Below are 23698 nucleotides of genomic sequence, written 5' to 3'. Positions count from 1 at the left end.
GGGGCTGCAAAACCAGGACAAGCTTCCCAGCCAAGCCCAACAGCCTGTTTAGGGGTCCCTGAGACGGGGCCAAGCCTGGGTAGGAGCAGCCCAGGCAGTGGCTGGTGAGGGCGAGGGTGACGCATGCAGGGCACAGGGAGGGGGTACTCACTGTGGGCCTGCCCTGAGGTGGGGGCCTTCTTGGCGCCTGCGTGCTGGATGAGCACGTTGTCCTTGTCATAGGTGCCACCGTCCTGGCCCACCTCCACCACCTGCACCTGAGGCAGTGCCGTGTTCCACTTCACCACATACTTGGGCCCCAGGGGCACCAGGCTGCTGATCTCCAGCTGGCCCCTGTCGGAACAGAGAGGACGAGGCATTGGAGAGTCTGCAGCCACCCCACCCAGGGCAGGCCCAGGGCACTGCTCCTCCACACTAGCTCAGCCAGGCTTCACGCAGCCCCAGCACAAGACCTCAGACCAAAACCAAGCCAGGCAGAGCAGGGAGCCCTTGCCAAGGCAGAAGCACCAGGCGCCCAGGCCCCAGCCCCATATCCAGAATCACATGCCCCCAGAGACCCAGAGCCCTGGAGTCCCCTGAACCACGTACCTGTGGTTGGCAGGCCTGGGAAAACAGACAAGAAGGAAAGGGAGGTTGTTATTACAATGGTGTGGCTAATCTGGGGCCTGCGACCCCACTAGGGGCTGGCCATGGGGCTGGGCATCAGGAATGGAAGGAGGGACAGTCTCCTGTGGGGAGTGAGGGCATCAGAGGCCAGGTGTGGACAGAGGCAGGACTTCCTTCATCTCTGAGTCTCACAACAGCCCTGCTGGGAAGCTTGGGTGATCCCAGACAAGGACACTGATGCTCAGCTAGGTGAAGTGACTCAGCCCAAATCACCCAAACTGATTCCCCAAAGCTGGGCTACTAGCACCCCACTTTGTACTTTGTGCTAGAACAATATGAAGGCAGAAAGGGTCTTCCTCATACCACTGGCACGGCATAGTGCCCAGGACATAAATGGGACTGAAGAATTACCAACCTTGAATGAGTGAGTGAGTGAATGAATGAATGGGTCAGCCACAGGTACTGCCCACACCCTGTGACAGAGGCTTCCTTGCCTAAGTCCCCAACCAGGCCCTGAGCTCCTGGAGGCTGGGACTGGGTCTTGTTCAGAGCTGTGAACTGGTGCAGAGCCAGGGCACAGTGAGTGAGCACACAGGTTCCCAAACAGCCCTGCTTGTCCCCTTCCAGGACTTGTGATTGGTAACCATGGAAAATCCCCACACCTACTCTGTGGCCAAACATGGGAAGGCCCAAGCCAACTGCGTACAGAATCTAGATCAGGCTCTGCAGGCACTGATTCAGCTGGGAGCGGGGAGAGCTATGCTGAGATTCACATTCAACTGAGGTTGAATTGTGATTGTTCCCCTCCTGGATCTTGGTGATTGTGGCCATACTATTGCTCCTGTGATGCTTTTTAAAGTGATGTCGAGGCCAGGCACAGTGGCTCAGGCCTGTAATCCCAGCACTTTGGAAGGCCAAGGTGGGCAGATCACCTGAGGTCAGGAGTTCGAGACCAGCCTGGCCAACACGGTGAAACCCCATCTCTACTAAAAATACATATATATGTCTATTTGTATTTTTATAATACAAAAAATATATATATACTTTTTTTATTTTTATATATATCTAGGTGTGGTGGCGGATGCTTGTAATCCTAGCTACTCAGGAGGCTAAGGCAGGAGAATCGCTTGAACCTGGGAGGCGGAGGCTGCAGTCAGCTGGAGGCTGCAGTGAGCTGAAATCACACCACTGCACTCCAGCCTGGGACACAAAGCAAGCTCAGGCTCAAAAATAAAAATAAAATAAAGTAGTATCAAATATTAAGAGCAGAGATTCTTTTAAGAGGCTGGCTACAAAGGCCACAGCTGAAGCTCTCAGGGAGCAATTGATAGAGGGGCCCAGTCACTGACACTTGTAGGACCAAGCAGGGGTTGTGAGGGGGTGAGCTGGGCTGAGCTGGGCAGGGAAGCTGGAGAACAGCAGGGCCTGGGCCCCCGCACCATGCCCCCACATGGCCTCGGGCAGCCAGACCCCAGAATATTGGATCTCTCATTTGTCTCAGCCGCGGTGTGGACTCCCTGTGTGAGCAAAACATAAGATGCCCAGAAGCCTAATGCAACTGATGGGCCACATCTTTAGGTTCTGGCCTCAAACCTCGCCCTCTCTCCACACCAGGGCTCCAGCTCTCAGGCACAGCCCAGCAGCCAGGCTCTGGGCATTTCCACAACCCCTGGCCCAGAGCCGGAAAACCAGGCTCCTGTGGGCTGATGGTGATGCTCTGGTCTGTCGGGGAAAGGCAAAGACTCCCCTTGAGAAATTCTGCGATCAGTCTGGAGCAAAACAGATTTGAGTTAAAGCCGCAGGGAGCCGAAGTGGACACAAGAAAGAACGTCTTAAATTTCGCTGTGGCCAAAACCACCATATAGTCACCAACTGCAGAGTTCCAGAACAGACGACCCTGTACCATGGACAACTGTGTGACCAAGGCTGAGTGCCATCCCCAGTGACTGCTCTAGGTACTTCCCGGCATTGGGGACCAGCGGCATGACAGGCCGAGAGGAATGGGGGAGGAATACTGGAGGCCTAAGCCAAGCTTACATGGGGTCCGACCACAGAGCGGCCGGCCGAGAGGCTGGAGTAGGACAGGGTGGAGTCTCAGGGAGGGGTGATTGCCCCCTCCAACCCAGCCCCGGCCCAGGCCCGCTTACTTGAAGTTGATGTTGGCGCAGACAAGCATGTCATTGAGCAGGAAGACCCGACGCTCCTTGGACTTGATCAGCTGCCCACGGTCACCGTACACGGTCTCTGTCAACGTCTCACACAGAAGCAGCTGCCGCTGGCCCGAGGTCAACAGCTGGGGGAGGGGCAGGGAAGGTCAGCATCAGCATCGTGGCCCGGTGGCTTTAATGTGCCAGAGACCCAGAACTCTCCCCTGGTGCAGAAAGGGAGACTGAGGCTGGGAGAGGCAAAGAAGGAGGTGGAGCCACTCCCTCCATCCCAGGGTAACAAGATGCACTGAGGGGTAAGGCCAGAGGACCACACGTTGGGGTCTCCTCTCTGGAGAGGCCTTGGGGAGCCTGAGCATTCACCAGTACCCATGTGGGCCCAGCAGCCAGCGCCCTCTTCTCAGGTGAGCTAGCCATTGCCAGCCCCTGTCTGTGTGTTCTGCCTGATTGCCACTGTCAAGGACACAGCTCTGGAGTTACAGAAGTGGCTATGCCCCCATTCCTACTCCTGCTGTGAAGCCCTCAGGGAGCTCACTTCACATGTCCAAGCCTCAGTTTACTTAGCTACCAAGTGGGAGCAGTCACCTCTACTGCTCAGATCACACGAGGTAATGAACACGTGACTAGGTCTGGCTACACCATTCTCAGGGTCCAGTGCAAAATGAAAGTTCATTCCCAAAACCCATGACTCTTGCCCAAAAGTGACTATGAATTCCAAGATGACCACAGCAGAACAGGAAAGCAAGCATGGGGCCCTTCTGGGCACCGGCCACGTGTGATGGCACCGGCCATGTGTGATGGCACAGGTCATGGCTGAGAGGCCGGCTCTGCATGTGTGCTCCACAGACAGCCACTATCTGTGATAGTCTTCACGGTGGAACAGGCATGGCCTTGTCCAGGGGAAGCCAGCCCGCACCCTGGCCTGCTGAAAGCCTTGGCCCATCTCACCTCTTAGATGGCCTCTGAAGACAAAGACTCTCACACCCCAGGCATCCGAGCAGGCACCCAAGCAGGCATTTGCCAACCTCAGGCTGGATGTCAAGACCCCGCTACTAGCGTCAGGGCCACCAACCCATCCAAGGACCCTCTGGGGAAACATCTTTTTTACTGACGGGATTTCTTCTGTGGGGAAAGAAGGATATTCAGCAAAATTCCTTCCCAAAACCCGTGACTGTGACGACAACCATTACTCTCCCTTTCCTTCCCCATCCTGTCTGGGAAAAGGACAGATCACCCTGTGTCTCCCCAGAGAGAAAAAGATAGATCGGCCCAAGTCTCCTCAGACAGAAAAGGACAGATCGGCCGGGCACGGTGGCTCAAGCCTGTAATCCCAGCACTTTGGGAGGCCGAGGCAGGTGGATCACGAGGTCGAGAGATCGAGACCATGGTGAAACCCCGTCTCTACTAAAAAATATAAAAATTAGCTGGGCGTGGTGGCACGTGCCTCTGGTCCCAGCTACTTGGGAGGCTGAGGCAGGAGAATTGCTTGAACCCAGGAAGTGGAGGTTGCAGTGAGCCAAGATTGCGCCACTGCACTCCAGCCTGGTGTCTGAACAGATCACCCCGAGTCTCCCCAGAGAGAAAAGCACAGATCACCCTGAGTTTCCCCAGAGAGAAAAGGATAGATCACTCTGAGTCTCCCCAGAGAGAAAAAGACAGATCACCCCGAGTCTCCCCAGGACAGAAAAGAACAAATCACCCTGAGGCTCCCCAGAGAGAAAAGGACAGATCACCCTGAGCCTCCCGGGGACAGAAAAAGACAGATCACCCCGAGCCTCCCTGGGAGAGAATGCTGTTGTTCTCCAAAGCATCATCTCCTTCAAGTCAGCACACAACTAAAAGTCCCAGTGGGACCAAGTGCCCAGTGTGTACCAGGCACTGAGGATGGTACTTAATATTTCCCATCTCACTGAATCAGCTCAGCAGTCTTCTAGGCTACCCCCATTTCCCAGGTGAGGAAACCGAGACTCTAGAGGTAAAGTGACTTGCTAAGACCCACCCGCTGTTGAATGTCAGACGCCAAAGGACAGAGCCAGGCCACATTGACCGTTCCCTGCATTGAGCAGCCAGCGCACGGAGTGACAGGAGCCAGGGGAGGCCCCGCCACTCCTAACATGCAGGAGGACTCAGGGTCCCCCCACAGCTGCTAAGGCCAGGCTCCCCCTCACTATTTCCACAAGCAAACCGAATGTCAACTCAAGAGAACACTACTTGGACTCTGAAGACAGCAGGGCCCCCCGCCGAGGGCTGCCAAGTGTGCCATGACCCAAAACTTGAAAGAAGGAAGTCCCCCGGGCTGCGGCAGTCAGCCCCTGCCCCTTTGGCAGATGAAAAGCAAGAAAAAGAAAAAAGAAAACCAGGATATTGCACAAATGTCCCTCTGGAGGCTCCTGCGTAGGCTATTTTGAAACAGCTGGCATGGTTCCGTTTCGGGCTTCACCCGGTTTCGTTTCTGCTTCTCCCCGGGTGATGGTGATAGGGACATCACTGAACATGTCTCAGAACTGGCCAGGACTGTCCAGGGAAGGCCCTGGGGGTGGGGGGAAGCCCAGGGTGCGCCCCCACCACACTCTTTCTAACATCCCACACGGCCCAACCCACCCACATTCTGCAGATAGAGAAACTGAAGCTTAGAGCCCCTGGTCCTTTGCTCGACATCAAACAGGTCTCCCTGACCTCCAGCCAGGGCCCACCTCACAGAGCAGGAGAGGGCAGAACGGCTCTTCCCAGGGCAACCATTACAGAATTTATTTCCTCCTCCCAAGAGGCCTCTCCCCACTGTGGCTGCACAGGTGTATGAGGCAAAGCAAGAGAAAGCCTCTTTGTCACCAAAAAGGGAACTGAAGGTGAGGAGACAAGGAGAAGTTTCTTGAGTACAAAGGCCAGCATGGGTGGCCATGATGGGGATGGGTGAAGGCTTTTTCTCTGGAGACATTCCAAACGCAAGGCTTGTGTGGGGGATGGCTGAGTTAGTCCTGCCGGGAAGTGGGGTGGAGAGCGACCCTGCCCTCATGTCCAACCTGAGCCATGTGGATGGGGACATCCCCAGGAGGGGGCTCCATCCCCTGCTCGTGTCGTCTTCCCCAGCACAATCTTCCTGGAGCAGGTAAAGTGAACCCAGATGCCTTCGGGGCCAGCAGGTAACATCAGTGGGAGAGGAGGGTGGGGACCAAGGGGAAGCAGGCAGCTGCCACCCAGGGGGCCGGCGCCACATGGGAAGGTGAGCCAGGGAGCCAGTTCTTCCTACCCTTCTAGGAGACCCACAAGTCTGAACGTTATATGATATCTCCCAATTTTTAAATGTTGGCAACTATTGCCAAGTTCTTAAAAGTACTGTGTGGGCCAGGTGTGGTGGCTCAGGCCTATAATCCCAACACTTTGGGAGGCTGAGGCAGGAGGATCACTTGATCCCAGGAGTTTGAGAGCAGCCTGGGCAACACAGTGAGATCCCATCTCTCCAAAAAGAAAAACTTTTTTTTAATTAGCTGGGTATGGTAGCTCATGCTTGTAGTCCCAGCTACTCGAGAGGCTGAGGCAGGAGGCTCGCTGGAGCGCAGGTGCTCAAGGCTGCAGTGAGCTGTTATTGAACCACTGTACTCCAGCCTGGGCAACAGCATGAGGCCCTGTCTCCAAATAATTAATAAATAAGTAAATACAATTTTAAAATAAAATAAAATGTGTGTGCCACAATGCACACCTGCAACTTGAATTTGGCCTGAAGAGGGAGAGTCCTAAGATGTGGGACGCCTGAAGCTTGGCACTACAGGGGACCCTGGGAAGGGGGCCTTGTCCCTGCCCCACTTCACAGGCAGTGGGTGGAGAGTCGAGATGCTGATGCCGGCTAGACCGTAAAACGCAGCGCACGTGGAAAGGGGCCGCGGTCCCTCTATGCACTCCTTCCTGGACTCTTAGAAAGACCCTCCCCAGGCTGCTGAAACCTCCCTCCCATGAACTGCCGGCCACCGGCCTTTCTTCTGCTTCTAGGACCCCAAAGAGCCAAGAGGCTCCCAGTCTATTCCCCGTAAGATGTGAACTTCTCCCTATGACCTTGCCCAGCATCCCTTCTCCAAAGAACAGTCCTGCAACGTGCCCAGGGCAGGGTCACCCCAGCCTGAACCATCCCAGCCATCCCCCACCCTCCAGCGGGTGAGCAGGGGGGCCGGGTGCAGGACCTCCCAGAGACCCCAGCACAGCTCCAGGCAGCTCACATCGTGTGCTGAGAGGGAAGAAGAGGGACTCTAGTGACCGACAGGTGGCTCTGCAAGCTGACCTGATGCTTTAAAAACAGACTCCCCTATGGACTCATTTGCTAGTCTTTTTATTTTTTCTCCCCCTTTGGAGACAGTCTCACTCTGTCACCCAGGCTGCAGTCCAGTGGCATGATCTCAGCTCACTGCAACCTCTGCCTCCCAAGTTCAAGGGATTCTCCTGCCTCAGCCTCCTGAATAGCTGGGACTATAGGCCCGTGCCACCACGCCTGGCTAATTTTTGTATTTTTAGTAGAGACAGGGTTTCACCATGTTGACCAGGCTGGTCTTGAACTCCTGACCTCAGGTGATCCACCCGCCTTGGCCTCCCAAAGTGCTGGGATTATAGGTGTGAGCCACCGTACCTGGCCCAATCTTTTTTTTTTTTTTTTTTCACTAGCATGCTCCTAAGCTGCAACCCTAAAATGGGGCATGGACTTTTCATCTTTCTTCTTGTGTTAAGGGCGGTCAGGAAGCTGCTTTGCCGGCTCCCTCATTCACTGCAGCAGCCCTAGGACTCAGGTGCTATGAAATGCTCCTCGTTTCAAAGGGAGCAAGTGAGGTTCAGAGAGGTTGGTTGATTCCCTCAAGGCCACACAGCAAGCATCTGTGGCAAAATCTGGATTTAAATCCAGATCCTGACTCTCCAGCACCTGCTCATTTAACTAGGCTATCATTTCTGGAGTCTACAGAAATCACGCTGATGCGCAAAATGAACTTTTATCCTAAAATAACATGAATAGGAGTGAACGTGGGGGTCCCAATGAGGATCCAATTCTCAAGGTCATGTCTGTGGGCCTGGAAGAACGAGGCCTCCCCTCCCTTGGAGAACACTGCCACCTAGTGAGTGGCACGGGGCAGGGGCACCTGCAGGTGAGGGCACGCAGGTGGAAGGCCCGGCTCACCTTGTTGAGGCTGCTGCGGTCACTGACGCTCTTGGTCAGCTGCTGGATCTCGGCCACCTGGTCAGCCAGCCGTTTCTGCTCGTTCAGCTTCTCAGCCAGCGTCTCCAGCTCTGTGAGGGCCAGCTGGAGTGACAGCCTGTCAGGGTGACCCCTGGGGGTGTTCTTCAGCATGTCCTGCCAGACCAGAACCAAAACTGAGTGGTCCACCCATGACTGACTCTCCCCTGGCCTGGGGCAAAGCCTCCCTCTCCTGTAGGCACCCCCCACCCCACCTACACACACACTGGGCCTGCAAAGGGCCCAGCCTGAGCCCAGGACAGATGGCACCAGACACAGAACAAGACCTCAAGAAACAGCTAATGAATGAAAAAGAAAAAGAAAAGCAGGGATCTTTCTGAGAATAGACCCAAATGAACTGAAAGCAGGATCTCACACAGGTATCTGTCCACCATGTGCACAGCAGCATTAGCCAAAGTTGCCAAAATGTGGAGGCAAATCTGTCCATTGACAGACAAATCAAAATGTGGTCTCCACACACAGCGGAGTATTATTCAGCCTTAAAAAGGAAGGAAATTCAGACACACGCTAGGACATGGATGAGTCTTGAGGACCTTATGCTAAGGAAAACAAGCCAGTTATGAAAAGAAAAACATTGTATGATTCCACGTGTATGTGTTCTCCTAGAGCAGTCAAAGTCACAGAGACAGAGGGTGGAACGGTGGTTGCCAGAGGCGGCGGGAGGAGAATCAGGAGCTGTTAAATGGGCGCAGAGTTTCCATTTGAGATGATGAAAAAGTTCTGGGATGGGTGGTGGGGATGGTTGCAGAACAATGTGAACGCTCTGAGCTGCATACTTAGAAATGGTTATGATGGCAAATAAATAAATGTGTGCATCAATCCCTGATCAATTGATAAAATGGTATGGATATGTTAAGAGCCCACTGCCACAGCCCAGCAGCACTAAGGGGAGAGAGAAAAACGCCACTGGGCCCCTCAGCCTGGTAGCCACCCTCTCGGCTCCCTGATGAGGGCCAGCCCTTGCCCAAGGTCCCTTGGCGGTTGGGACAGTGTCCCAAGCTCTCCAGGGCCCTGTGTGGGGCTAATGTCCCTTAGGCATCCCCTGTTCTGAAGCTGGAGTGTGAACTGGCCAAGCTCAGCACGGTTACTGAGCATCTCCTCCATGCCAGGGGCCAGGCGGGTCCTGGGGTGCCCTGTGCCTTCACTCCCTTCCTGCAACCCAGGCTCAGGCCACCAGCAGTCCCTCATGTTCCCCACAGAGGGACATGCAAACTGAGCTATCGATTATGACCAGTTTCACTCTAGCAGTGGGGAAAGATGAGGCTTGAGTCCCACAGCAGGTGGGGTGGGCTATGCATCATGGGCAAGGGCCCGGACCTCCTGCCTCCCACCCCAGGAGTTCCTCCCAGCCCACAGGCAAACCCTGTGGGTCGGGGCTGCTGGAATCCCGAGCGGTACCTGAAGCAGGAGGATGAACTGTGGGAACCTCTGGATGGGCTTGACCATCAGTCCGTAGAGGGTGACACGGTCTGGGCTGCACACCTGCCGTCGCTGGTGGACACAAGGTTCCATCATTTGCTGACCCCCTGCAGAGACTCTGGGCCCAGTGCCCCAGAGTCCAGACACTGTCTGCATCCTGGGCTCCTCTCCCCAGGTCCCAAGACCCTGGGCTTGCAAGAAGAGCTGAGGGAGGTCCCCGGTTCCACAGCCAGGGATCCCTCCCACCACCAGGGCCGCTGCATGGCCACGAACCTTCAGGAGACTAAAGCAGTCATTTTAAAGTCTCTGAACTAAAGGTATAACTGGGAAACTCAGCAATTTATTCAAGACGTCAGACTTCCAGAAGTGGCCAAGGCAACCATTCCCTTCACTTAAACTAAACGCAGACAGGCCTGGGCTAAAGTAAGGGGTGGGGCACTGGGGGACCTCCTGTCTATCTCTTGCATCCGTCCCCCACTCCATCCACACACCTGTTACATGGTCCTGGCCCCCATATGCTGCAATCCCACAGTTTCTCCACTTGCCTCCACTTCCATCTGCCCTAGCTCAAAATCCTTCAATGGCTCCCCAGTGCCTGAAATATTACATCCTAGGCCCTGGGCCTGGAGGTCTAGAACCATTCAAACTGAACTCAGCTGCCTCTCAGTGTGCACACCCAGGCCCTCTCTCCTGGGACTCCCCAGCAGGAATCAGTGCACCCAGAATCTAACCAGGCCTACCCACCTCTCTCCTCCTGCTAACGTTGCACCTGAAATAGCCTCTCCTCTGTCTTTACCTGGCACAATCTCACCATCCCCCACCAGGGTCCCAAAGCTAGAGCCAAAATGCTCCTTCCATCCTAAGCAATCTCCCTGCCCACCCCTACTAGGCATAGGACCACTGTGGAGGCCCACCTTGAGGAACTCGAGGAAGGCAGGCTTGGTGAGGCAGGCCTTCTTGATGATGGACATGGCGCTGGTGAAGTTGTTCACGTAGTCACTGTACACATCTAGCACCATGGACTTGGAGAACTGAAATGAGGCAGGTGTGGGCCAGGGAGGGCTGCCTCAGTGCAGGGAGTGGAGGGGCGGCTCACACTCACCCCATACTCCCTTGGGACCTCCAGCTATGCTGCTGGCACAGCCTGGATGACCTAAACAAGCCTGTGAGGTGTGCAAATCCAACACCCCCACTGGGGTGAGGACACAGGGCTCAGAGAGGTAAAGAGGCTGGCCTGAGGTCACAGGTGGGACAGGGTGGTGCCACAGGAGAGCCCAGGGGGCCTTTGCCTCCCAGGTCCCCTTCCCCAGTGCAACCCAAGCCCACAGGTGTAGGGAGGAGAAAGGCAGGTGAGGGAGGGTGGGGGGAGGAGAAAGGCAGGTGAGACAGGGTGGGGGAGGAGAAGGGCAGATGAGGGAGGATGTGGGGAGGAGAAGGGGGGGTGAGGGAGGGTGGGGGGAGGAGAATGGGGGGTGAGGGAGGGCGGGGGGAGGAGAAGGGCGGGTGTGGGAGGGTTGGGGGAGGAGAAGCGCAGGTGAGGGAGGGTGGAAGGAACACTCTTTTTCCTACATTCATGTTCAGGAAATGGAATGCCTCTGGCCCTCCACCTTCAAGGAAAGTGCTCCTGGCCTCTCACCAGGTGATGTGCCCAGAGTTGAGTTGCCAAGGGAGGGATGGTTTGCCTGGAGTCAACCAACCCTCTCACCAGAGCCCCTTGACATATACCTGGGACATCGGACCTATTTAGTTAATCTATCAAGCGCTATGGCTTTCAAACAAATTTTTTTTCTTTTAGCAAAACCTAATCACCTAAAACACATCAAAGTAGAGTACTATCATCTTGACCTTCCCTCACCCCATGAATCTCTGGGGTCCACAGACTTCAGCGGGAAAAGCCAGGAATCCAGTGCACCCTTCATCACACAGATGGGGAGCCTGAGCCCAGAGGGGGGTCTGGACCTGCCCTAGGTTGCAGAACTGAGCTGGGACCAGAACCAGGTCATCTGGATCGTGATCCAGGGCCCCTTCCCCAGCACCGTGGCACATCCTCTCAGGGCCGAAGCTGCGGTCTGTGCAAGCCTTTCACAGTGGCCGGTCACCCTCAGGTGCTTGGTAAGAGAGCTTATGACCAGCCAGGTGGCTGCCCACAGTGGCTGGGAGGCCAGGAGGAGGTGCTGCTACCTGGGAGGAGCCAGAACAGCGACCTGGCTTCAGCAGCACCACAGCCTGGCAGGTGTGTCCAAGGACATCCTGTCCACTTCAAGGTGTCACACTCACCCCTCGATCAGGCCAGGAAGACTTGGAGGCCCTGCCACCCTCTGACCCCACTGACTTGGGCAAGAGGAGCAGGCAGAGGCAGGAGACTGGACTGCATGGCTCCGGAGTCAGACTGGTTGTGGCTTTACCTTGGTGGGCTGGGGGAAAAGTTTGGGGATACTTACCGAGGCCACAAAGAGGTCCCCGATCTTCTCGGTGGAATCCCACTCAGCCACACGGGAGGACAGAGCGATCTGGAACATGGAGTGGCAGTGCAGGATCTCCTTCACACGGAAGAACACCACCTGGCACTTTCGGGCGCTCAGCGCCTTGGGCTCCATCTCCATCAGGGGGTTACGGTAATCCTGCCGGGGAGGGCGGGGTGAGGCCACAGGCCAGGCGCAGGCCCTCTCCCTACCTGCCAGCCATAAATGCCATGAATGGGCCTTCCTGTGGTGGGGTGGCAATCATCCCTCACTCCTATGTGCTTCTAGAAGGATCTCCATCAACATAACACCCCTGGCCTCACCGGCCACCCACAACACCCCCATGACTTCTGTGTTAAATTGGTTGGGAGGAAGAGGGTCTCTTATGGGCCATCTGCCTGCAAAGAGCTCCTTGGAGGCCGGCCTGAGGGCGAAGCTCTGGCTGCCATGGAGCCCGTGAGTGATAAGGTCACTGCAAGCTCCCTGGGCTCCCATACCCAGCGTCACTCTCCAATCAGCTTTGTCAGAGACAAAGGTGATATTTTCATCTCTACCTGCCTGATACCTGGGATCCCTCTCTGAGGATCCAAACTCAGGAGGGGAATAGAGGGGATCATTAGCAATAACTCCCTGCCCTGGTGGCCTCACTCTGATGCCCAAAACATTCCAGAAGAGTCACTGTCCCAGGGATTCAAGCTATAGACCAGGTCGGCACATACTGGTCATGTCATGCAAGCATCTGCTCAGCAATCCCTGGGCCTCCTGATGTGAAAAATTGGACTCCATCCTGCCCCTCTTGATGCCAGAAAGAAGACTCCATCCTACCCCTCTCTAGGCAAGGAAGATTCCATCCTACCCATCTTCCTACCTAAGGATCCCCAGGAGGGTGGGGAGACGTGGCCCAAGCCCCAGGGGATCCCAGAGTGGCAAGGAGGATACAGTCCCTTCTAGGCATACATAGGGCCATAGGGCTATATGCCAAGGGGTCATTTCAAAGAATCCCAATTCTGTTCAGAAAGAAGCCACTCCCACGAACACCAGGGCATCAAGACTTCTTGCTGGCTACATTTGGAGGTTCTACTGTCCCCATAAAACATTGCTGGCTTATGGTCCTGTCCCCTTAAAACCCCCCATAGTCCCCAAACACTCTGTGTAAAGTGTCCCTCCAGGGCTCTCCCTTCTCCTCCCCAGAGACCCTTGAGAACTCCCTGAGGTCGCACCTGGAGTATCCGCTTCAGAGACTCCACGTAGCTGCCTTCGCTCTGCACGATGGAGCCCAGGATATGCCTCCGGACCACCTGCTCGGGCCAAAAAGCACAGTCAGTGCACGTGACACCTGCTGCACAGGTGACAGGAAGGGAAGCTGATAACTACAGGACAGAGAAACCCATCCCTCCCATGTCCCAACTGGGACCACTGGGCCTGGTGGTTGCTCTTCCTTCCAAAGACCCTGCCCACCCAAAAGGAATGCCCTGCTTCCCAGGCTGCAGAATGGAGGAGGAAGGGCGCATCCCAGGGCAAGCCCCTCTACACACATATATCTGGGGATGGGGGAATCACCATGCTCCTCCATCATGATGGGTGGCCACCTCCATCTTTAGACAACTCTAATAGAAAATTCTAGGCCAGGCGAGGTGGCTCATGCCTGTAATCCCAGCTGAGGTCAGGAGTTCGAGACCAGCCTGGCCAACATAGTGAAATCCCATCTCTACTAAAAATACAAAAATCAGCTGGGCATGGTAGCGTATGCCTATAGTCCTAGCTACTCAGGAGGTTGAAGCAGGAGAATTGCTGGAACCTGGGAGCTGGAGGTTGCAATGAGCCAAGATCATGCCACTGCCCTCCAGCCTGGGCAACAGAGCAAGGCTCTGTCTCCAAAAAAAAAAAGAAAGAAAGAAAAGAAAATTCTGTCTTAGTGTTAGTGTAAATTGAATCTCAGCCCCCTTCATTTGTGAATGAAATCCTTGAGCTATCCCTTTTCTACAAGACAGGCCTTGGGGTACCCTCCCACCCCACAGGTGGCCTCTGCTTCTGGCTAAACAGTCTCTTCTTGGCCGGGTGCAGTGGCTCAGATGCCTGTAATCCCAGCACTTTGGGAGGCCAAGGCGGGCAGATCATGAGGTCAGGAGATGGAGACCATCCTGGTCAACAGGGTGAAACCCTGTCTCTGCTAAAATACAAAAAATTAGCCAGTCGTGGTGGCATGCATCTGTAGCCCCAGCTACTTAGGAGGCTGAGGCAGGGGAATCACTTGAACCCAGGAGGCAGAGGTTGCAGTAAACCGAGATGGTGCCACTGCACTCAAGCCTGGTGACAGACCAAGACTCTGTCTCAAAAAAAAATTAAAATTAAAATAAATAAATAAAAAACAGTCCCTTCTCCTTTCCCTCTCACCAGCACCCTAACCCCTCCAGAAGCCTGGCCCACAGAGGTGACCACAACCCCTCAGCAGCTGCCTGCAGCACCCGGCCAAGCATGGAGTGCCCCCTACACCATCTCAGCCGGGGATCTTTCCAACACAGTCACCGGCTCCCACCCCAGATCTCCGGAGGCTCTGCTGTCCTCCAGGCAGGGTGCAACCTGGATAATAGGAATTTTGAAAACTTCCCTGGTGACTCTACTGTGCAGCAAAGTTAGGATGGTGCTCACAGGAGGTGTCACATGTGAGAAGGGCGGAGGGGAAGCCCGTCCCTCTCGATCTAGGGTTGGGAGGTGACTGACCCCCCACTCTACCCCACAGCCACTCTGAGTGTCCATCAGGAGCCCACCACCACCAGAACCCCAGCCCCTCCCTGCTCCTTCTGCTGCCTCCTCCTGCCTCCAGCAGGCTCTTCTCCAATCTTCCCACTGCACTCCAGCCAGGCCACACAGCCCCAGTAGATGACAAGACTGCTGTCCCATTGCTGATCCACTGTCAACAATCCCGTGTCCAAGGGGCACCCAGAGCAGAGCATAAGGATATCTGGGGCTGTGTGACTCCCCGTGGTGGGGCTGTCCCATGCCTGGTAGGATGTCCAGCAGCTTCCCTGGCCTCTACACACCAGATGCCAGTAGCAACCCAAGTCGTGACAACCAAAATTGTCTCCAGATGTTGCCAAAAGTCTCCTGGGGGCAAAAATCACCCTTAGTTGAGAGCTGCTGGCCCAGCGTAACTGACACTGCCTGATCCAGAAATTGCGCAGGGCTGCAGGGGAGAGCCCAGGGGCAGCACCAGGAGGAGAGAGCCATGGCTGGCATGAGCAGGAGGGGGCGGCCCGCACCCTGAACTGGAGGTCTGGTCTCTCGGGCTCTCATAGCTGGGGCTTCGCCATCTCAAATGCCGTGCTGGGTTGGGCAGGTACCGTCCATGAGGGAGGCAGGTGGACGGCCATGAATGCGGGAGAGGGAGTGTCCCGAGAAGAGAGCTGCCTGCCCCAACTCTGCTCTGGCCAGCTGCGGGCAGCAGAAGCTTGGGCCAGGGTGGCTCTATCTTCCTGATTTTCAAAAAGAGCCAAGCATAGGATTTTCTGCTGACCAAAACAAAAAGGGAAATCCCTTCCATTAAGCTTGCTGCCCTGTCACATCCTGCTCAGCGGCATCGCAGGCAGAGGAACCAGGGCTCTCATACCGTTTCACGGCTGGCAAAACGCGGATTGCGAGGGGAAAACATGACAGGCAGAGATCCCAGCCCAACGCCGCCCGACCTCAGCGCAATGCTCTACAAGACGGAAGCCATCCTTGAAGAGCCTCAGCTTCTGGTGAGAGCTTGTGGCAGCTCTGAGCCCCAGGGTAAGGACAGGCAGATAGATGGCAGGGGCTGGGCACCTACACATCTGCAGCCTGCCCCAAGTCTGGGATCCCATCCCATTCTTCAAAGGACACCTTAGTCAGAAACAGCCAACAGGGCCACTCTGTGTGCCATGGAGTCAGGGAGGCAAGCACCCTAGATGCCGGGAGCCCACCCCCCAAAACCAACAGCACAGAGCCCTCGGCAGAAAAAGTGGAAAGCCCGTGCAATGGCTGAGGAGAGAACCAGAAGGCCCGTGACCCACTGGGCTCTGCCAAGAGCCCCCAATCATCACAGCCCCTGTGAGACCCAGGCCAGTGTGGCCCCAGGGAATAGGCTGGAACCCCCAAGCCACCCCTTCCCCTGAAGACCCCCACCTGCCCCACTCCCCTACAGACCTGCTGAGGGCTCAGGCCGTCTGGCATGGGGCCCAGCTCTGGGGCTGGGGGCTTGATGTCCGAAACGCTGACCTCTAGGAGCCCCATGTCCTCCTCCTCCGAGTCACCTGGAAAGTTCAGACAGGCGATGACACGGCTAAGGCAGGGACCGCACACCCTGCCCAGGCCTCAGGAGCTGAGAGTACCCCTAGACCAGCCTTGGACTCGGGTCCTAGGGTGCGAGCAGCTCCTGGGGCCCTGTGGGGCAAGAGCCGCCCTGTAGCTCCTCTCAAGAGTTCCCTGCTGCGCCCCAGAGCCTGGAACCGTCCATCAGCGAATAACTGGGTGATGAGCGAGAGGGTGAACAGGCAGAAATAAAAGCCGCGTCCTGCGGGGCCTGGGCTCTCGGTGTCTATGCTGCCAGAAGCCACTGTCCCCACTGAGGCCCGCCCGCTCTGGCCCAGCAAAGGCTGGCCGCCCGTGTCCCCATCACTAGGAACTAAAAATAGTTTTCTTCTGGAAGTCTAAAAGGGGGAAGAAAATAAGCCCCGAGAAAAACAAGGCAGCTTGGTTTGGCGCTTTCATTTTTAAATAAAAAATGCAGAGCTAAAGGAAAAAAAGTTCAACAGGAGCCTGACACGGAACCCGGGCGTGAGTGGGGACGGACTTCGGGCGGAGGACGGAATGAGATGGACAAGGCCCAGGCCTCTGAGAGTGGGGGGAGGTCAGGCAGTGAGGGGGCGTCCGGAGAGGGCTCCAGCCCCCACCAGAGCGAGGCACAGGTGCTGGGAGAGGGGACCCCTGCTGCTGAATGGCTCTGACTCCAGCAGCAGCCGTGGGCAGCAGGAACTGGGAGCTGTGGGGCAGCTAGGGAGGAAAGGAGAAGCAGCAGTGACCCCAGGGGTGGGAGGGGACAGGGACACCCCAGTAAGCCCTTACCTGAGCAGGAAACAGAGGAGGAGGAGGAGGGACAGCGGATGACGGCATGGGGGTGGGGGTGGCACAGGCCCTCCTGCTGGGCCCACATCACGCCCCAGGCATCACTCCGCACCCACCCCAGCCGGCCTCGCAGCTTCCTCTTCCCCCACGAGCCGCTGGGTAACATTCTTGGCCTGTGATTCGAGCCCTGCCACGGCTATTAATATCGCCTCGGCGGGGAGGGTCACTTCAGGAAGGCGCTGGCCTTATGGGCGGGGTGGGGAGGCCTCGGGAGAGCCTTGGTCAGCCTGGGGTGGGGAGGGCGACCCAGGAAGAGTTCCCAGCCAGCTGGCCTGGCCACGCTGTCCTTCTCCGGACCATTACAATGAGTTTAGAATGGCCACTTGGCCTGCTCCCTCCCTCATCGGGGGTCAGTACTCCCCGAAAAGCAGAAGCAGCATGCACATTTACTCAACGCCCAGGCTGTGCCAGGCCTGCGCACACCTACCCTGGTTTAGCACCGCACCAAGCACACAGGTGGGGCTCAGCCCATTTTACAGATGGAAACCACTTACAGTCTGCCGCCCCAAGAGGGGAAAGTAGTGCAAGGCGACACTGCAGCCAGAAGGCCGCAGAGCCAGGTTCTGAACAGGCAAGTTTCAGGCCACCCCAGCATCAAAGGTCTCCACTTAGGGACTGACCGCCCGCCAAGAATAACGTCTGCTACACAGGGCTCTCTCTCTCCTCGTACTGCCTCGGACATCCTCACCACAGCCCTACAAGAGAGACAGCCACCCCACCCTACAGATGGGGAAACTGAGGCATGGGGGGGTCAAACTATAAAACTTTCCAGGAGGCCACAGGCTCTCAAAGTTCTGCCTGGCTCGAGGCCTGTGTTCCTTCCGCTACACCAGGCTGTGTGCTGAGGGCGGGCGGCATGTACTCTCCAGACAAGGCCTCCTTCCTTCCAAGGAGAACTGGCACCCCCCGAATTCCATCAGCTGTGAGCCCACTGTCCTGGCATTCCTTGTCTCCTTGTCTGTCACCTCTAAAGATGTGAGATGGGCAGCAGGGGCTGGTCTCACTTGACCCTGTCCCACCAAGGCCTGGGAACACGACAGGGGCCCTGACATGGACATTTTCCGGAGGAAGGGACCAGAGCCTGGTGGGGACCAGGAGCAAGGGTAGGCACCTGAGGGGGGGTTCAGGGAAACAGGGTCAGGACTCATGTTCGCAGGTGTGCCCAAGGCTTTAGGACAGTTCCTAGCACATAGTAGATGCTTAATAAAACGTGTTGAGTGAATGACCAATTGATCAAATCTGACCATGGGACACTTCTGCCTAAAACCCTCTAATGACCTTCCAGTATCCTTAAGACCAAAGGCAAATGCCCAGCAAGGCCCACAGAGCCTGTACTGACCGGACCCTGATCTGTCAACCTCGCCCTCAATTTTGCCATATGAGGCCTCCTCCATCCCTTCCAGGCCTGTGTGTCCTCAGCCCTGTCACTGAACCTCTCTGTGCCTATTCCCTCACCTGCTGCATGGGAATGTGGGCGTCCTCTGTACCCTGTGTGGTGTAGTTAAGGATTAAGTGAGGAACTGCAGGCTCACAGGAGAGCACCTGGCACACAATAAATAATCAGTGCTGACTAAGAGATCCTCTCTGGATCGCCTCGCACTTTCCCATCCCCAGGGCTCCGCAGGCCCGATCTCTCCTCTTTCCAGAGCCCCCACTCCCCTATGTCTGGGGACGTGTGCCTCCTTCTCCTTCCCAGACCTTTCCTCCCCCAAGTCCATCCTCACTTCCTCCATGCCCCTCAGGGTACCCCAGGGTCCCACTTGTCAACCCGCACTGTCATTTCCCATTTCCGTGCCTGTCTCCGGCGCTGTGCCACCAGCCAGCCCCGGAGGCACTGCTGAGACACGCATCTTGGGTCCCTGCCTGCAGCACAGGCTGAGGCGCTTAGTAGGATTCAGTAAATGTCAGCTGGTTGGAGAGATGGGTAGATGGATAAAGGAAGGAGGAACAGGAACGAAAAAGATGAGGACAGGTGAGCCAGACAGCATGGGGGGCAGGAGGCCAAGACAGCCGAGACAAAAGCAGGAGCAGGGATGCTGAAGGGAGAGGCCCAGCTCTCCCATGGGACAGGCCATGCCTGCCAGAGGAGGGGGAGACACACGGGATACCAGGGTATTTGGGACTCAGCCCCCAACTCCCACCACCAGAGGAAGCCGTACGCCAAGTGTTACCCACCCAGCTTATCCTCTGGGGTGTAAAGCAAAAACCCAACCCCCATCCCCAACCTCCAGCCCAGAGCTGGGCACCAGAACCTCCTGCTCAGGCAGCGCCTCACCGAGGACGTCCTTCCTGTGCAGGAAGGAGACTTTGCGCATGACGGCCATCCGCGTCTTCTCCAGCCCATCCTTGGTCCCGCTCTTGGCGGCCTTCATGAGCTGGGTCATCTGAGCAAAGATAGAGAGGCTCATCAGGAAAGGGACAGCCTGGGACACCTGCCACCGAAGGGCACCCGCCTCCCGGGGCCTTGGCCTGCAGAGGTCAGAACCACCCAGACCCTTCCCTCCCAGATCAGTGAGCAGTGGCCAAGGGTGACAGTGGGGATGAGGAGGCACGTGTTCATGCCCGGGATCTCCCTCTTTACAGGAAAGAGGAGGCCATAGCTGATTTTCTTCCCCTCAGGACAAACTATGTGAACAGATTTCAAATCCAGGAGATGATGTGACCTGGCTAGGAGTGGGGCAAGGGGTGCTGGAGACCTGGAGCCCTGGGCCACTCCCTAGTGGCATGACTCTGGGTACATCACTGAGTGTTGCTGAGCCTCCATTTCCCCAGGCAAAACTGAGGAATAGCAGTACCTATCCTTGTCAGGGTCCACGAGCACCAAACAGACTGGGTCTGGGAAAGCTCCCTGAGCAGCAAAATGTGCTCCTGATGTTGCACATGACCTTAGGAGCAACTAAAGGAGGTGTGTGCACACCCCCATCCCATCCGCCAAATCCAAATGAAGGACCCATCCCTTGTCTCCCCACAAAACAGCCAGGTTTCTTACTGAGCCACTGTCGGGGAAAAGGAGAAAAGGCTGAAGTTGCCAGAAAGCAAGAGGCAGCTTCCCTTGGCGGTGGGGAGGGGATCCATGGACACAAGCGTAGCAAGCTAAGCAGAGCATGAGACGTAAGGAGAGCGCGTGCCCAGAATGGGGAAGTGGGCACCCTGGGCGCTGGGGGAGCCCAGGCCTGAAACAGAGCTGCTGTCCCCTCAGCCAGTCCTTTGTCCTCCCAAGCCCCAGCCCTGGCCCCCACATCTTCTCCGACACACAGCAGTACCAGCTGGGAGAAGACTCTGCAGTGACAGAAAGTCTGAATCTGCACTGCCCAATATGGCAGCCACTGGCCGCATGTGACTATGAGCACTTCAAATGTGCCGGTGCGGTGGCTCACGCCTGTAGTCTCAGCACTTTGGGAGGCCAAGGCAGGCAGACCATTTGAGGTCAGGAGTTCGAGACCAGCCTGGCCAACATGGTGAAATCCCATCTCTACTAAAAATATATAAATTAACCAGGCCTGGTGGTGGGTGCCTGTAATCCCAGCTACTTGGGAGGCTGAGGCAGGAGAATAACCCAGGAGGCAGAGGCTGCAGTGAGCAGAGATTGTGCCGTTGCACTCCAGCCTGGGCAACAGAGTGAGACTCCGTCTCAAAAATAAAAATAAATTAAAAAAGAAATGTGCTGGTGCAAGGAAGGACCCAAATTTCTAATTATATTTAATTTTAGTTAATTTCCATTTAAAGAGCCACATGGCTATCATAATAGACAGTGCAGCTCTAAGAAAGCCTTCTCCTTCCTAAAACTCTCTGCTGAAGGTGGGGTGCACTAATCTGGTGGGGGGTATCTCTCGTCTCTGCTCTCACCTCCAATAACCCCTTGGTCCCCACTTAAGTATCCAAGCACTTCTTGGGGGTCTGGGCAAGGAAGGCTTGCTGGAAGCCACCAGGTGCTATGCATGGGGAGGCAGGGGTGGCGGCTTTTAAGGAAGGAGGCTGACTTCCTGGAAGGAACCAGCAGCAGGGAAAAGGAAGAAAGCCCCCAGCCTGCCCTGCATCTCTACGGGACAAACCTAGAGCAGTGGTGCTTCGCCTTTTCTGGCGGTGGGCAGGGAGAGTGGTCATAGAGGCCTTTGAGAATCTAATAAAAGGGATGGCATAGATGCTCCTCTTCTTGTTGTTGTGGGAGGGGGGGTGCAGGAAGAGAGGGTGACACCCTCACAAGATCCAAAACCTCTGTTCCAGAATCCAGTTCCTGTTCTGGCAGAAAGCCATCAATGGGGCTGTCCTATGAAGCCCCCAAAGTGGTCTTTCAGGGAATCATCTAAGGTCCTTCTCTTGGCATTTTCCTGGGCAAAAAGGAACAGGCAAACACCCTAGAAGGTGTCCCCAAGTAAACCTGCCGAATCCGCCCATTCCCACAGTGTGTGGCTGCAGCAGGGAAAAGGCCCCATCTTAGACTCTGCCCTTCACTAGCTCCTGGCTCCTCTCTGAGCCTTGGCTTCCTGCGAGGTCAGCCCCGCCCCCGCCCTGGGTTGCAGGCCTCTCGGGGGTATCTGTGAAAGGTCTCGTAAACTATAAAGGGTTTGCTCTCCTCCTCCTGGAAGGCTCCACGTTCCAAAAAAGTGGGCAACACTGCAGGATGGAGGGCGCTTGGGCTCCGGTATGCAGTGGACCTCAGCTGGAACCCCAGCTCTGTCACCGATCACTGGTGTGGCCACTAGCCAGGTACTTGACATTTCTAAAAGATGCAGAAAGGCAGCTACTGTCAGAGTGCCACAAGGACAGGGCAGTCAGGAGCGCAGATAACGACAGCAACCATCCACTGAGCTCTTAGACCAAGCACAGCGCCGCACACCCGACAGGCCTGATCATCAACCCGCACAGCCACCCAGAGGAGGGGCTGTGAATGCTCCCATTTCAAAGGCAAGAAAACCGAGGCTCAGAGAGGCCAAGGGGCCTGATCAGGATCACACAGTGAGGAAGTGGTGAGACTGGGATTCAAACCAGGCCCACAGACCTCGAAAGTCCATGCCTTTAGCCAAGACACACACAGCAGGTGCTCAATTAATGGAAGCTACTGTGGTCAATATCATCATTATCTAAAAGTTTAAGAAAATCCTGTGATGTCTTTCTAAGACAGACAGACTTCCTTATCCTGGATTCCTCTGAATAGTGAGGAGGGATAGGAACATCCAATGTCACCAACACTCACGTTTTTCAACATGTAACCCAACTGTCCAGATTATGAAATCTGCGGATTCCTGAGCCTCATCCCAGACCTACAGAAGCAGCACCCTTGGGGCTGGAGCTCAGGAACCTGCATTTTTAATGCAGCACCCCAGGTGATTTCAAGGGTCCTAAAGTTTAAAAACCCTCCTGGGAATTCTGGTGGACTATGAGGGTTTCACTTCCGGGTGGGGAGGAAGATAACGGGTGAGAACGTGGAAAGGAAGACGTGGCTTAAGGCATCTGCCAGTTCCAGCACAGACGTGAGGGTGGCCAGGGTCCAGGTCTCAGGATGGCCCTGGGACTCAGGGGTGGGCCTGGGAGGCTTCGTGGTACCAGGGCAGCAGGAAAGGCCCCTGGAGGTAGCTGCAGCTGGAAACGGCCCCCGTCCAGGGCTTGAGGGGACAGACAGACAATACCTTACAATCGTACTTGTGCTTCAGCTCCTGCATGTCTCTCCCCCCAACTCTCAAAGCCAAGATGTCTCTCTTAGTCCTGGCGTATCTCTCCTTTAGCCTAGTCAGGTCTGGAGAAAGCTGGAGCCCCAAGCGGCCAGGCAGAAGGAGAGCAGGTGAGAGGAGCAGGCGGGACAGGGAGGAGACAAAACACAGACAACAGAGGAGAGAGGAGACTCAGGTAAAGTGGCGGATGGACAGCTCGGGCTGGTGGGATGCGGAGCCCCAGGTCCCAGGCGGCAGTCCAGCCAGGTCCTGCCTGGAATCTGCTCCGCTGTGTCCCACCGCACCACACCAGGAAGCTGGGGGCCTGGTCTCTGCAGCAGGGAATCTGGGCTGCTGGGGAGGAGAGGCGGGAGGGGAGCAAACCCAGGCCCCCTCTAGGGAAAGGGGAAAATGCTCTGAGGGCAAGGACTGTGTCTTCTTCCCGGCCCCATGACCCAGCACAGGGCTTATAACATAGGAGCTTCTAGGTAAGTTTAAGATGGCAGGTGGGTAGGTGGGTGGGTGGGTGAATGGATGGATGGATGGATGGAATGGGATCAGAAAGGATAAATGGATAAGTGAGTGAATGCACAGAAAGATGAATGGATGGGAGATGGAGAGTTGGGCCAACGGATGGGCACAAGACAGACAGGTGGATGGGTAGACGGATAGGCTTGCAGAGGGATGGACAGAGACAAATAAACAGATGAACAGACACACAAATAGATGGATGAGCAGATGTATAAATTTGGTTAAGTGACTATGTAGCTGGGCAAACAGACAGATGGATGGGTGAAGAGACAGTCGAGGAAGGAATAAGAGGATGGATGGCTAGGAGAATGGAGTCTGGCAGTGCTGTGCTGGCAAGTATTTAATCAGTTCTCCAGGAAAAAGGGCCCTGCTATGAAGCATTTCTGCGGTGTGGATACTTCCACTGACTTCAAGCTGCGAAAGTGGCATCACTGAATGGGAATCTGCAAAGAGATGCACATCACTGGTTCCTGAGTTCTCGTGAGCTGGCACTAG

At 55.9% G+C, this 23698-nt stretch overlaps 1 protein-coding gene across 13 annotated transcripts in view; it reads right to left on the bottom strand.

Moving 5' to 3' along the window:
• The window catches only part of ARHGEF10L (Rho guanine nucleotide exchange factor 10 like), a 178967-nt gene that overhangs the window by 63222 nt on the left and 92047 nt on the right, over positions 1–23698 (bottom strand). For 6 of the 13 annotated variants that reach the window (XM_032300579.1, XM_032300583.1, XM_032300578.1 and 3 more), the window contains 11 exons: positions 22652–22768; positions 19300–19408; positions 16047–16153; positions 13103–13180; positions 11862–12041; positions 10335–10451; positions 9400–9492; positions 7924–8097; positions 2754–2899; positions 589–603; positions 152–333 (listed from right to left, as the gene is read on the bottom strand). In XM_032300579.1, coding sequence (XP_032156470.1) covers positions 152–333; positions 589–603; positions 2754–2899; positions 7924–8097; positions 9400–9492; positions 10335–10451; positions 11862–12041; positions 13103–13180; positions 16047–16153; positions 19300–19408; positions 22652–22768 — 1318 coding nt within the window. Of the gene's footprint in view, positions 1–151; positions 334–588; positions 604–2753; positions 2900–7923; positions 8098–9399; positions 9493–10334; positions 10452–11861; positions 12042–13102; positions 13181–16046; positions 16154–16964; positions 19247–19299; positions 19409–22651; positions 22769–23698 lie in introns of those variants that run through there. The other 7 variants (XM_032300584.1, XM_032300585.1, XM_032300586.1 and 4 more) reach the window with 5 other exon arrangements.

Source organism: Sapajus apella, unplaced genomic scaffold (assembly GCF_009761245.1).
Source record: "Sapajus apella isolate SASKATOON/1434 unplaced genomic scaffold, GSC_monkey_1.0 scaffold43, whole genome shotgun sequence".
Classification (NCBI taxonomy): domain Eukaryota; kingdom Metazoa; phylum Chordata; class Mammalia; order Primates; family Cebidae; genus Sapajus; species Sapajus apella.
Note: the sequence above shows the minus strand (reverse complement) of the source record. Positions and strands in the feature narration are given on the sequence as shown.